Source organism: Meleagris gallopavo, chromosome 22, assembly GCF_000146605.3.
Source record: "Meleagris gallopavo isolate NT-WF06-2002-E0010 breed Aviagen turkey brand Nicholas breeding stock chromosome 22, Turkey_5.1, whole genome shotgun sequence".
Classification (NCBI taxonomy): domain Eukaryota; kingdom Metazoa; phylum Chordata; class Aves; order Galliformes; family Phasianidae; genus Meleagris; species Meleagris gallopavo.
Window position 1 is genome coordinate 11,284,999 of NC_015032.2, and position 14,619 is coordinate 11,299,617.

At 41.0% G+C, this 14,619-nt stretch overlaps 1 protein-coding gene across 1 annotated transcript in view; it reads left to right on the plus strand.

Annotated features, from left to right (window-relative positions):
* The window catches only part of BCAS1 (breast carcinoma amplified sequence 1), a 42,367-nt gene that overhangs the window by 20,812 nt on the left and 6,936 nt on the right, over positions 1 to 14,619 (plus strand). The window contains exons 9-12 of the mRNA XM_031556608.1: positions 2,630 to 2,665; positions 3,005 to 3,208; positions 8,855 to 9,019; positions 12,859 to 12,924. Coding sequence (XP_031412468.1) covers positions 2,630 to 2,665; positions 3,005 to 3,208; positions 8,855 to 9,019; positions 12,859 to 12,924 — 471 coding nt within the window. The remainder of the gene's footprint in view (positions 1 to 2,629; positions 2,666 to 3,004; positions 3,209 to 8,854; positions 9,020 to 12,858; positions 12,925 to 14,619) is intronic.

Below are 14,619 nucleotides of genomic sequence, written 5' to 3' on the forward strand. Positions count from 1 at the left end.
CTGCGCTTTGCAGTGCTCTGAAAGCCAACACTGTGAGCTTTTCTGTGCCACATGTTGCTGAAACAATCTTGGTGTGCAATGTTTCACCTGTTGTACCATCTGTGTGGAGTCAGGATTCTGAAACCATTCCTGGAAGCTGCTGTGCCATGGGCTGCCCAGGTCATGCTTACTAATGCTTGCTAATGTCACTGGCCTCTTAGAAAATAAAAGGTACTGACAAGCAATGGAGCATGCAGACACATCCATGTCTGGATTGTAGGGTGGATTTAAGAGCTCAGTCCAACTAATGCTTAAGGTTGGTATTGATATGCACAGATCGGTGGCTAAAATTTTGACCTGATGAACTGGGATGTCCAACAGATAGGATAGAAGAAATGAGAAATTTCCTTTTAAAAATGTTACTTTTCTTTCAAAGCATAAAATTTGATAACTAACTATTAATAAAGTTTAGTTTGGATGGGAAAAACTTGGATTTTTCATGGGTAACTTAAAATAACTAAAGTAGTGGGGAAAAACACACTTCTCATGCAAATGGTGGTTTTCAGTAGTTTTAAAATAAAAACTGAAACTTCATTTTTCATCATCCTCAGTGAAAGGCATTTCTGCTTTTCTCAGAAGAGGTTAACATGCCATGCTGCTGTGTGGCAGGGGAGCGGGGGGCTGTAGCTGTTTAGCCCCAGGAATGCAGAAGCACAGACCCTTAGGCTGGGGGAGGAAAGTAATTAATACTTAATGCTCATTCAAAACACCCACAGGGAATCTGGGGTGAGTAAGGGGCTCTTTATTCGAGGGTTATATCTGAGCACAAGGCAAGGGAGTTCTTTAATATTTTTGAAACAATTAAGTTCTTTCCACTGTTGGGATTAAAACCATCATCCACTTGTCATTGAAGGAATCTTGCCAATGCATTAAGACTACAGTTCTTGCCAACTACTTAAACAATTAAGATGTTATTGTATACATGACACTGATTAATTTTTATTTAATACATTTACTATATGAATTATTTATCCATCATTAATTAGGGCTTCCTCTAGGTAAAAAAAAAGAAAAGCTGTAAACAGTTTTCTTTTTATAAGGCACTAAACCTCTTAAAGTATCTCAGTCTTGAGATGAGTTGTTAGGAGAAATAGCTCCTTTTTGCTTTAGGCTTTGATATGTTGTTTTGTTTTTTTTTTAATATATGGGTCTGGAATGAGAGCAATTATCTTGAAGAGAAACAGACCCTCTAGTATTTTAAGATTAAAAAAAAAAACTTGTCTCGTGGCTTCACTATTTTATTTACATAATTTTATTTCCATACACAGAAATACAGAAAAAAACAGGGTAGTATTCATAATGTATTAAGAATAAACAAGATGAACTAAAATGGTGCTATGTTTACTTGTAAGGCTGATTGAAAGTAGAAATTCAAATCTGAATGCTGTGACAGGAAAGCCCTGAAATTATCACCTTTAGCTTTAAGGTTTAGTATCCTAGAAATGCCAAATGTGCTAACCAGATGAATAGGTAACACACTGGTTTATTTGAAATGATCACTTTAGGAGTGTAGATATTCATGTTTAATTCTAGGCACTTCACTGGTTCCTCTGGAGGTTCTGTCTCTGCATGTCTTCAAAACTGCACTTACCTCTCCTAGCTAAGAGAAGACTGACTACTGGGTTAAGAAAAACCTTGTTTCTCAGTGTCCTGTGTTTATATGAACATGTACTAATTTCAAAGCAATGCATGAGCATCCTAATGTAAATCTGTAACAAGCCTGATGCACTGGGATTTGACCATTCAACTTCAGACTGAGTTTGACTGGTGTTTCACAGCTGTCCAGACCTCTGTTCCCTTCCATGCATACCTGAGTTACGTGCCAGTTTTGTAGCAACTAACTTACAGTATTCTAACTGAGAAGAAGAGAGTTAATCGCTTATTTTCAGTGTTAGTACTGACATCAGCTCATGGCGTTGACATTCCTTTTTATCGTTTGCTCTGGCTCTTACTTGTTATAGCTAACAAAAAACAAGGTATTGGCTCCTGCAAAACAACTCTCACCAGCTCTCTCAAGGGGTCTGCAGGCAGTGCAGCAGGCTGTAAAACCTGGCTGCTGGGCTGACAATTATCTGAGACTGTGGCTTTCTACACCTTCTTCTACACAGAAATCTTCTGTATCCCAGAGGGCAAAGCCTACTGCTGGAAGGCTGATGCTCCTGGGCCTGTGACCAGCACACAGAGCTGCTTCCAGTTTCCATGTGTGCGTGGAAAGTAGCACAGACAGAGCCAGCTATGAAAATCTAATGTCTTAAACCCCTGTATTATGTCCTACCTGAAGAGATTGGAAATGTGTATGTAAACATACATTTATTTCAAGAAAAAAAAATAAAAAAAAAACAACTTGAGGACTGCAAGCACAGCAGGATTAACATGAAATGATTTAGCACAAGGCTGGGGAGTTGCTGTAGGTGGGACAGGCACAGGCAGTTCCTCTGGGCAGCCTTGCCTCTGTCAGGGATCAGTTTCTATGGATGCAGGAGCCAGGACTTCCACAAACATTCACTAAAAATATGAGATATTGTAACAGACAATTCCTGGGCTGTGTAACTGATGTTGTCAGACTTGTCTTTCTTTTGTTTCCCTCCAGGCTGTGAAGGAGACCCAACAGACAACTAACACCAAAGTGAGTAGAATGATTCCAGTTATCCATGTATGAATAATGTAGTCTAAGGATAATTATTCTCACTGTCATTCTCAGCTTCAAAGAGTGTTTAAGTTTTTTTTTATCAATTAATCCTCTCTGCTAGGAAGGGTGGGTTGCTACATAATTTGCTTCCTCTGTTTGAAACGTCACTTCAAGACAGGGCAAGGCAGCTCATAAACTGCACCTTGCTGCTTTGCATGGCTGGTGCAGGGGCAGCCTGCTGTGCACCAACCTCCTGTACCAGCTGATGCCCAAACACACTGCAGCCAGCTCATCATTCACACGTTTCCAGCAGCTCCTGTGTTTGTTTATTTCTAGGTAAGTGAACAGCAGCCTGTCACCTCTGTAAAATCAGACAAAAATGTTCCTTCTGCTCAAGAGCCGCAGACAGTTAAGCAGAGCACAAAGGCCCCTGAGCCCACAGCCCAGCAGCAGGCAGCAGCCACTGAAGCCCCCAGAGAGGCAGCGAAGGAGAAGGGATCATCCACTCCTATGCCACTGAGCAAACTCTTTTGGAAAAAGGTACGTCTGGGTTTTAAAGCTGGTCTGTCCCGTTGTTTGCTCATTACCCAGTGTCTGGAGGTACTGTGCTGTGTGTGGTTACAGTAAAGCAGGCAGATCTGCAAAGCTGAGCAGATCCTGCATGCTAAGTGCATAGGGACACAAATAATAGATACAGCTGCTCGTGTTTATACGAGCTTTGGGCAGTCACATCTACACCTTGCCAATAAGGGCAATTGGGCTCCTCTGGAAAAATCTTGTAAAACCACTGTCTTTAAAACCTTGGCTGTAGTATTTTCAAGTAATAATATTAGTGAAAAAAAATCAATCACCAGTTCCACACACGCGTTAAAAATCTCAGAGATAATATTATTTATCAAGTTATCTCCTTATAGATAATAAATAGTAATAGAGATACAGACGTAGAAATGTAGCTCATTTCTGAGAAATGATTTAGTTCTGAATATCTAATGATTTAGTTCTGGTGGGTCTATTTTTATTCAGTAGAAAAGAAATCACAAGAGTGTATCAGTCTTAAAGTGTGGCAATGGAGCTCAGTTGTTTACAGAAATGCATTTCCCCAGGTAAAATAGCCATTTTGACTTAAGTTAGGACTGACTCTGTTTCTGTGATCCTTAGTGCTTTACCAGTTGAAAGCTGCTGCTTTCCTTCTTTAAGAGAAGAGCTGGGTTAAACTTCACTGAAATGTTGGATGTGGGATAACTGCTTTCCTGGGCTTCTGTTCAAGTTCCAGTCCCAGAAATGAAATGCTTCCAAATACACAGATGCAGACTGAGCAGCTAGCCCTGCAGCTGTATTTTCCTGCGGGCAGAGAAACTGGAAATGGTTTGGGTGTTATTTGCAATAAATAAATAAATAAATAAACGTTTAGATATGTACAGAGTAAACAAGCTTGAAACATTTGTTATTGAGGACCTTATTTCCAGGGGAACTGGCTGAGTTGGATAAGTAGAATGACAGGAAATCTATATAGGAGGGAGGGAAGGGAACATTTTTATGTAGCCGCTATTGCTACGGAAACCTCCTCTGTAGCTGAGTAGTCTGGCTTAGCTGAAAGCTAGGCTGGGGAGCAGGATGTATTGCTGAACATCAGGGTGAAATGAGGAGTCGTCCTGCTCAATGTTTGTATGCAGTTACAGAGTAAAGCTGAGTAATAAATCTTGTCTGAACTCAGTATTTTCATAATTGAAGTAACAAAGCCCTTTGTATTCAAGAAAGAAAGAACATAGACAGGAATTTTTTCTTGTAGAAAAGCAGGGAAATAGGGTCTGTGTGGGAGGGATTGGTGAACTCAAAAATCTGGTAGCACCTCAGTAAGATTTCAAAACCTTACTTAGGAAGATCAGTTCCAACTGGTGCAGGTACAGATCTTTGGGGCTCTGGTTGATGTAGGTTCTGTCCTTAGTGATCACCATAAGATCCCTGTGCTGCATACTGTAGTTAAATTAGACCTACATAACTACCGTGTGGCTTTTTAACTTGTCAACAGTTCTCACAGAAGTTCTGGCCTTTCGAGCACCTCAGGGCTGCACGCTTCCTGCCAAAATCCTTTCACTTTTCTGCTCATAATGCTGGATCTAATTTTACCTACATAAAAATAAAGCTGTTTACTTGCTACCAAAACCACTAAGAATTACTTGAATCATTGTACCAAATAAACTGAGCTATATTAGTAGATGAAACCTGGCATCAAGCTTTGCAGAAAGCTTATGCTTTTTTATGCTTTTTTATGCTTTTTTATGCTTTTTTATGCTTTTTTATGCTTAATGTGAGCTTTTTTGATTCTGGAATCACCCCGAGACCAATTATTTTTGCAATTTTTCTGAGGGTAAACTTCTGCAATACAAAACCAAATGTGGTCTTTAGGATTTAAAAAGTAAATAAATAAAACCTGCTTGCTTGAGGTTGAATCCTTACCTATGGAAGTCTCAAGTTGCTTTGCTGGATTACCTTGGCAGACAATAATTCTCTGCCTTGAGAGATCTGGGTAACCCAATCAGCTTGAGGCTTTAAGAACAGGCACAGTGTATAATGGCACTTAAAGTGGAGGTTAATCTCCAGCTTGGTTTGCTTTGAGGATTCTCTCAGTTTGCTTGCGGTGTTTTGTTTTGCTGAGTTTCTTTCTGGCATGCTGAATGCTCAGCTCTTTTGCTAGGGGGAGCAATGATGCTGACAGCTGTTCCATAATTCAGCCCTGCATAGTTCTTTTGAACTAACAAATAGCAACTGCAGCACTCCGAATTCAGACCCAACTGCTCTCCTTCCAGGCAGACTCTCAGATATCCATCTTCTGATGAGCTTTCACTTCAAAGCACAGCTAATGAAGTGACTGTCAACGTGTTGCAGTTAATGCTGCAGCTCCAGCTAGATGTGAATATATATGTTAGGAAAAAAGGTCCTCATTCAGCTTTGCAGATTGAAACTGCTTCAGCTCTATTTACACCATTTCCTGATTGTTCCATATGGGAACGCTAACAAGTGTCACTTCACTGTTTGTCATAGAAGCATTTCTAGCAAATGTTAAGGGATATTAAAATAAAATTACAGATCATAATCTCACATATCTGTGCTGAAAACCTTGATTCAAAACCCTGTAGATGTATGATCAGGGCAGAGAACTGCAGCACTTCCTTTGCATCGCATCAAAAGTATGCAAGTAAAGAATGGAGGAAATCTCAGAGCATTAAGACTGCTGTCTTTAAAAATTAAAATTAAAAGTTGTCTTTAAAAGTAGATCTATTTAAAGCAAAAAAGAGGAAAAAAAAACCAAACCAAGTTGATGCATTACAATCTGTTGCCAGCAAACACAGCAAAATAGTGCTCTTCTTACTGAGAATTTATGTACCAACGATACAAATAGCCATCAGGTTAGCTATGAAGTGAAGCAGAATGACACCTTTTACTGCTGATCCTGCAACCATACTGTGTCATTGGGAAAGCAAAGATAAATTTTTGGACAGAGCTTGCAGGATAATTGTTAAAACTACTCAGGACTTATGAAGTTCCCATCATAGTTTACCTGCTCTGGACCTGGAACACACACCCTGGCAGACAGGACAGAAGGGGATTCTGGTCCTTTTTTGCAAGGTGAAGATCTCAAGATAAACTAACTTCTGCAACAACCTTGTCTGATAGAGCACAGATTAAAATAACTCAGTAGATAAATGGTTTATCTGCTTCAATCAATAAGTCACAATTAGGTACACTAAAGCAGAATTCAAATCTTCCTGAAGGCTTCTGAGTAATGTGCAAGAAACGTACAAAGAGATAGCGATTACTCTAAAGAAATCCATCTCTCTGAATAGTCAACTGTTAGCTCTCTTCTCTTTTAAATAGGCAGTGCTTCTCAGTTTGGCATTTCCCCCAGGACACGTTTGTTAGTAGTGACACTGATGCCATTGCACAGATGTAGCTTGAGAGACAAAACTCATCTGGGTTGCAGCTGTAACAGAATAACAGAAATAAGATCCCGAACTGCAGTCACTGAAGGACGAGCTCCCAGAAGTCAGGCTGCTGCTTTACTGAGCCACTCCTCCAACTCATGCAGTGAACTGTTTTCTTCAAGCAGATAGACAGTGAATGACTTTATGTGAACGAGACGGAAGTATAGATTAAAATTATTAGGCATTACCTCTGAAATATTCATAAATATGAATTAAATCTACAATTCCATGGGAAGGAGGCTGTGCTGCTGTCATCTCAGGTGGGGACAAGGGATATTTATACCTGCATCATTCCTGCCATCTCCCAAAGTCACCTCATCCATAAAAAGGAGCAAAAAACACCAGAGAAGCTGTTATGCTGCTCTTGAAGCACACGTTGAGCCCATGCCCTGCACATGGCTGCAGCCCTGGTCTCCCAGCTCAGAGCATATCATAAAGTTAAGAGGGAAGAAGTGCATAAATATATGGAATGGCTTCTGTTAGAAGTACATAAACTCAGAGTTTTTTGGCTCAAAAAAGTTGGCAGAAAGGAAGGTGATAGCGACATGCAGAATGACTACAGTAGCATGAAATGTGAATGGGAAAGATCAGCTGTTATTGCTCAGAATAAAAGCAGCAAAGTACCAAATGGAAGTATTTGATGATAAAAAGAAAGTACTTGCCAAAAATGTACTTTGGCTGCAGAATTTTTTGCCATGGGATGCTGCTGGGTGTCAGGAGTCTACATCAACTCTAAGTGTTTAGCTAAGTTTGTGTAGGAAAAGTCCATCAGGAACTATTAAACCAGATGTACTACATGGCAATCACTGAGTGTAAGAGGGCAGTGCTGAAAGCTGTAGCTGTAGGAGGCATCCCTATTTGGTCAGAGATGACATCTGGTGCTGCAGGGCATCTTTGGTCCTATCCTTTAAATTGTTATGTTCTGCATATGACTAAAATTACTTTTATTAAAATGACTGAGTATGCATTAAACGTGAGTTCCTAGATATGTTAAAATTATCAAATATATTCTGCTTTACTTATGGCAGTTGTTTCCTTCTGCTGTCAGCATACATTTCAGCTGTAACTGCTATGTATTTAACCAGAAACCTGTGTTTAAGATGGCAATAATGAGTGACTGCTTTTGTTTGATTTGGTATTGAAGGCTGTGTATTGAAGGTGTAACTTATGCTGCGTGTATAGCTTTGTGTGCCTTTTTGCAAAAGCATACAGAATGACGAAGTGCTGGCTTCAGTTCAGATTACCTGGTTATTAGCATTATAGCTTCTTTATGGCAGAAAGGAAGATGCTTCTTCATACAATTACAGTGGGATGGGAATTAATTAGTGGTTCTTGTGGGCATGGGAGAATGTTACTTACCAGGGCATTTACTGAAGGCAGAAGAAGCAGTTAAGGAGATGTATGCTCCATCTCCTGCAGCAGAAATGAGCTCCTGTTCACTCATCCTGCACTGCGGATGTTTCTGTTGTTCCTTTAAACTCATTGAGATCTCCCAGGATAGCTTTGAAATGAGCTGTGGAGATGAATTAAATCTCATGGGGATGCTTATTTCCAAGGAACCACAAGCTGCATGCCCCTTGGTGAAGTGTTTTATAAAGGAGCAACTTTCCAGTTGTTCACAAAAGTGCAGCAGAACTCAAAATCCTTCTGTAAGGGTACCAGCAAAGCTTCCTGAACTCAAACAGGGGCCAAGACTGCCACAGGGGTGACCTCTGGGATTAGGTCTGGATGAGTTAATAAATGAGCTACGTGAATGCCCTGTATCTCAAGCAGTCATTTAGCTTTCCATCTGGGAGAGGAAACCAGCACTGTGAATGTGAGAATTTCTGCATTTTGCTGTCAGAGAAGGGCGCTGATCAGAGTTCTGACTTCTGGTGTCTGTGTATTTGTGCTGTTCCTTTTTGAATTACACCATCATTTTCCTGCTTCCATATATGACCACCTGGGTCTGGCACCGCTTGTTTTTACTGGTTATAGCAAGTGTCTCCTGCTCATACTGCATCCTTCTGTAAGTAATTTCATTTAAATTTTCTCTTTAAACTGCAGCTAAAGACAAATTACTGCGTTTAGGAGCAAGTACTACCACTGGTTATTTTGTAACTTCTTTTTTTATTTTGTAAATCTAAAATTACTGATTACTCACTGATTAGTCTGTATTTATTTTTTTCCTGCATTCTTAATGTCTGCTCAAAACAATCCCTAGAACGCATCGGAAGAAGCAGAGTTTGCTCACAGTGAGAAAGCAGACGCATCTCTAGAAGCTGTGACTCCCGACAAAGATGAAAGGAGCCCAGAAGTGCTGGAAGTGAAACCTAGAAGAGAAGAAAGCAAAACCCCCAAAGCAAACCTGAGGAAGTTTTTTAAACTGGTAAGCAGAGCGCTGCGAGCTGCACGCTGAGCGCCGTGTCCGACGCGGGGCTCAGGCGCGTACTGCAGCGCCCCCTGGCGGCGCGGCGTGGAACGTCCCGTGCTGCCGGCCGGGTCTTCGTCCTGCTGCGACGCGAGCCCTCATTGCAGCTACGTCAGCTACGCTCCACACGAAAAGGGAGCGTTGGTGCTGCGAAGATGTTACGATGTAGGTGAAATAAAGGCACGGAGTCTCATCCACTTTCCCAGAATAGAACTGGAGGGGAGAAAGAAAGCAGTGAGGTGATGAAGTGGCTGCTATTGGTGTGCAGTGATAGGCGTGGAGGGCTGAGGAATCTCTATGCAAGTGGCAGTCAGGGCTCCTGCAAAGGTTCTGGAGTGATGTCCAGAGAGGAAAGTAATCTCAGTCCAGAAATAACGTTTCTGATTAAATAAGTTGTTGCTGTTGCAGACCTGAGGATTTTTATACAGCAATTGATCTATTTTGGCAAGTTTTGCCCATTTATATGAAATAATTTTGTTTTTAGTCAATGCTGTTTTATTTTCAAGCATCTACATGGTGATGGCATCAGAGTAGCTTATAGATCAAAAAATGAGGTAGGTTTTTTTTTCCTTCTTATAATGCCATGTAATAGCCCAAGTTTTCCACACGATCAGAGCTATGAAAAGTCACATTGCCAAAGATTAAAATTAATGAGTCAGACCCTAGGATGCAAAAGCAACACTCCAGATCTCTCCCCACCCTCTGAATTTTGCAGTGTTTGGTTTGGCTTTATGGTCTTTGATAGCTTCAGCCCAACGCATGGTAGGTGCCTGTACTTTTTTCTTCTGGTGTTACTTTGCTACACAGCCAGTCTGGTGGATTTGAGTATCTAATCCATGATTTGTAGGATCAGCCAAGGCACTGTAGACCCAACAGGCCTTTGGTTCCAAAGGGCACTTTAAGAATTTGTCTGTTAGGAATAAGGAATACGTATCCAACACTGAAGTCTGTGACAACTATGACTTCAAGTCATATAACCCTACCAAAAAAGAAAAAGCACTGTTTGAAAATAAAGCTATGTTCCACACCCATCTTAGTCACTATGGAAAAAAACAGCTGTGTTAAAAGAGCAGAGGGTTAATCCACAGTTTGGCCCAGACAGACAGAAGCAGAATGTAGGCAGACCTTCAGGCAAGTGATTTTGTGGCTTTTTGAAGCACGTCATATTCATCTACTCTACTTTTGGCCATCAGTTTCCAACCAAATCCTGAATATTGAATATAATTTTTGCTCTTTGATGTGTGTCCCAAGCAGTTTCCTTTGAATAGCTTTTGGATTGCTGGATAACTGCCACGCCGTTGCACAGAATCCAAGCCATGTAGCTGTCATGCAGCTTCGTGCTGTGTAACAGTCCCACTAAGTAGTATTTTCTGATATCAAATCCCCCTGTTGTGTTATCTAAATGGGCCATGTCTACACAAGTACAAAACCCAGGACTGCTAATTGGAAGCCAGTCATTTCTCATTAATCAAATCAAATAGCTGTCTTACCACGTGCAGAGTGGGATAAGCCTAACCCACTCCAGGTGTTTCAGTGGCAATGGTGACATGAGCCAGTCCCCCATATGCCCTGTAGAAGCAGGGAGTAGAGGTGAGCAGTCCAAGAGTCCCTTTGGATCTAGACCACATCAGATGAGTTGAGCTTTTAAAATTCCTGTTTTCTTCATGTTTATATACAGGAATGCAAGTTTAAGTAAGAGAAATCTTTTCAAAATATCTCTTTTGTGGAAGTAAGAGATATAAAATAGCATTCTTTAATCCAAATGAGCAGGATTGCTAACTGTAAACTGGGACTGAAAGCCCTTGTCCTTAGCCAGGAAGATGCTGAGCAAAACAGGTGGTCTGTAAGTGCCCTGAGCATGGTCTGTAAATAAAATAACCCGTTTCTGGGCTAATAAAGATGCTCTTAGGCAGAGTAACTAACAAAATTTTCCAAATGGTATCTGCAGTGGTAGGAATTATTCTGCAGCAGCTGTGTTAGCCTGCTACCCCACATAAATATTTATGTAATTAATTGTAGCCTGAATCAAGTTGTCTCATCATAGTTTTCCCATATTATTTACAAAAATTTGGCAAGTTTATTGCTTGTCACAACCTGCTCCCATCTAAAGACATGATGATCCAGCCTTATTGCTGCCGAAAGCAGAAAGTATTTTCAGGAAGTTTCCAGCAGTAGCAATCCTAAATAACCAGAAGTGGGAACAGGGAGTCAGCAGTGCTCTGCAGAGACATCCTTGGGATCAGTAAGTCCAAATTTCACTGTGGACAAGAGGAGACTTTGTCTAGACAAAGTTTGCAAGATGTTTGTGCGATTATTTATGCTTTTCTGGTGCAAATTGAGGAAGATGATCTAAGGTCAGCTAAAGCTTTTTTTTACTTAAAAATAGATTTAAAAAGAAGGGGGGGTTGCCATTATACTATAAACTTTCTTAAAGTTAGTAAATATTTCTGAAGGCACTTAAAGACTTGCTGACACAGAACTGCAAACTAAACCTTACCTCCATTCATCTTCATGCACTCTGGGCAGAGTTTCTGTCCTGCAGGGTGAGGGCAGCCCACAGTGCCTCCTCTCCCCCATTTCTAGCACAGATAAAGATTCGTGAGCACGGATGTGCAAGGGGCTGAGCAGAGGCACTCTCCAGAAGGGATATTTCCCCCACAGTCTGTGACAATTAATTAATTGCTGTGGAGCAGTTCAGCTTTCTGTCATGCTGCTGCTGCTACATACTGATTTTTCTGTGGCTTCATAGGAAGATCAGAGACTGAAACAAGTCCTTGCAATAACAGCACACATAGGATCAAGCAGTTAATGTGTTTCAAGTAACAAATCTGCAAGCTGCATAAAACCACAAATCGTCCCGTTGTATCTTTAGAGCAAAAGTCACATCCTTTCATTGTTTTCACTGAACATATGCCATGAAAAATGACATTTGAATTTGGACACATTGAAATCCTGGAGTTTACTTTATGCTTTGCTGCTAAGCTCTGTGGTTTATATGGTACTGCAGGGAACACCATGCTGAACCCTCTCACATGCTTTTTAATTAAACATGTGCATACAGTTCCTTTGTATTACTAACTGTAACTGAACTTTAACGGTCAAAAATCCTGTAATGTTAACTCCTTGAGCTCGTTTTGTCAAGCAGTGTTTTTCTCTGTCAAAAATACTTCAGATGCTTTAGGGTCGCTGTGAGTGAGCTGCATGTGTTGCAGCCTGGCAGCCCACTGTGCTGCACTGGGATGGGAAGGCGGGCAGCCAGAGGGGCTGTTAGACAGATGTATACAGAGAGAGGGCATAAACTGACAGGCAGAAATTGGGAAAATGAATTCTGATTGGAAAAAAATATATATAAGAATGTATCTGTAAAGCTAAGTGGGTTTTAATTATTCACGGAGTATGCACTTAGTGTGATGGTTCAGTAGAAAGGAAGTTGCTCTAGATGTTCAAAGACAGGTTTGTCTCTGGAAAGCAAACAGAATCTCTTTCCTAGAACAGCACAGGGAGGTTTGATGGCACTGCCTTGTTTACTGGCCGTGATCTCTGGTCCACTGAGACCTCACTGGAATTTCTTGCTGCTTCATGGGAAAATTGCCTTGCAAAAGGCAATGACAGCACATAGAAAAGAACCAGCAAAAATCTACATCTGAACTGTGGCTATTTAAAAAACATTGGTAGGGATTCTGAAAGTGGAAAATGCCCTTAAACCAAACCTTGCACTGTTCCACATCGATGTTTTATGTTGCTGAGTGCTGCGGAGCAGAGCGCGGTCAGAAGCGCGGTAACGCTGTGTTTTTCAGTCAGGCAGGGGCAGTGGAGGGCCGACCCCCCTGGCAGAGGAGATTCCCCCCAGCCCCGACCACCAAGTAAGTGCCCACAGCTTTCCTCTGTTGGTGGAGGGTTGCTGTCACCTACTGCCATCCAGCCTTAGCTTCTGCAGTGTAACAGTCACTGGCACAACAGTGCTGTGTGCTCACCAACTTTCTTGTACTGCCTTCTTTCTTTCCTACTCTCTATATTACATCCCTCTATACCATTAAATAAGTCTTCAGAGGCCACTGCCAGGTTAGAAATCATGGGATTTTTGTTGTCTTTAGTTACAATAGTTAAAGTTTCATTTCCTTTCTCTCCTGTTAGTTATGTTCTACACGTACCTCGGCTTAGGCAGCAAAGCTAAATGCAGACAGATAGGATGATTTTGACTTTGCTGATTTATATTGCAGAGGAAAGGCTCGTTTAGGTGGGAGCTCCCATAGAAGAAAGGAAAAAGGAGAGAATGAAAACTGCTCACTGCAATTTACCAACAGCCACAACAGATATTTTGTCTTGTTTGTTTTATTGTGTCATATCATTTCAACTGCAAGTTGAAATATGAACTTTAGATTATATGCTCCGTAGCTTTAAAAATGCTTCCAAAAAAGACCATATTTTAATTGGACGTGGAAATGCTGTTACCTTTTCTGACAGTCACAGCTTCAGGACATCCAGCATAATCACCCCCCGTGGCTAAAAGCTACAGTCCTGGATCTGTTCTTTAGTATTTCATTACTTCAATTAGCATCCAGTTTAAATTTTTTGAACAACTTCTTTGTTCCGCTGCCTTTCTTATTTGTGCTCCTAGAGATTAACGCAGCGTTGCGCACAAGGAGGGCTGCCTCTGCTGCTGACTTTCTCCTTTTTTAGAATTTCTGCCCAATAATCTCCTGAAATTTTGCCATAGTGTTTCTGGAATGCTGTGATTCTTCTCTTTTCCTCACTGCCGTTCTGCGTCCCACCAAAATGCATTGCAGCACTCACCCAATGTCTGCTGAAATTTATGGGGTATTTCTTTCACGTTTAAAATGCAGCCTTGGATTACGGCCTCCTACAGCACCATGGGGAAACCACTGTCCGTTAATCTCTTTTTTTTTCCTTTCAGTGGCACTGTTAAAGCTGAGAGAGCAAAAGCAATCTGTCAGGTGCAGATCAGCCTGTAGAATAAGAAACATTAGCATGTTTCATTATTCATAGGTTTCACTTTGTATTTCCTGAGCTGCTCCTGTCAATATAAAATATGCCAATTTCCTGCCTTTCAAGGTTAATATGAAACACCTCAAAGAGATTATCTGATTGAATATTTTTTCTTATTTTGCCTGGGAAATATATTGTGAATATTTTTTTTGTGTTTGGGTTTTTATTTTTTACAAACATCAAAGGCCCAGACCTGCTCACAGATACAACCCTGTTGCGTCCAATTTGCACTGAGCTGCAGTACTTCAACTCTCAGGCACCGACACAGTGAAATGTGTGGTGAGGAAGACTCAGCTCTAATTTTACACAGAATAAGCCCACAGACTTCACGGGGTGTTGGCAGAGGCTGGAAGTTGTTCTGCCACCTTTGAACTCTGATATATCCATTTCATAGGTGTATTTTGGGTGCTGTGGTTATTTTTGAACTGGATGTGCACATCTGCAATTGCACTGAAGTGAAACATTTCAAAAGCAAGCGAAGGTAAATAAGAAGGCTCTTGTAAGACTGACTGATGGAGCCAGCAACCATGTGTTCCTGTTTGACAGTTAAA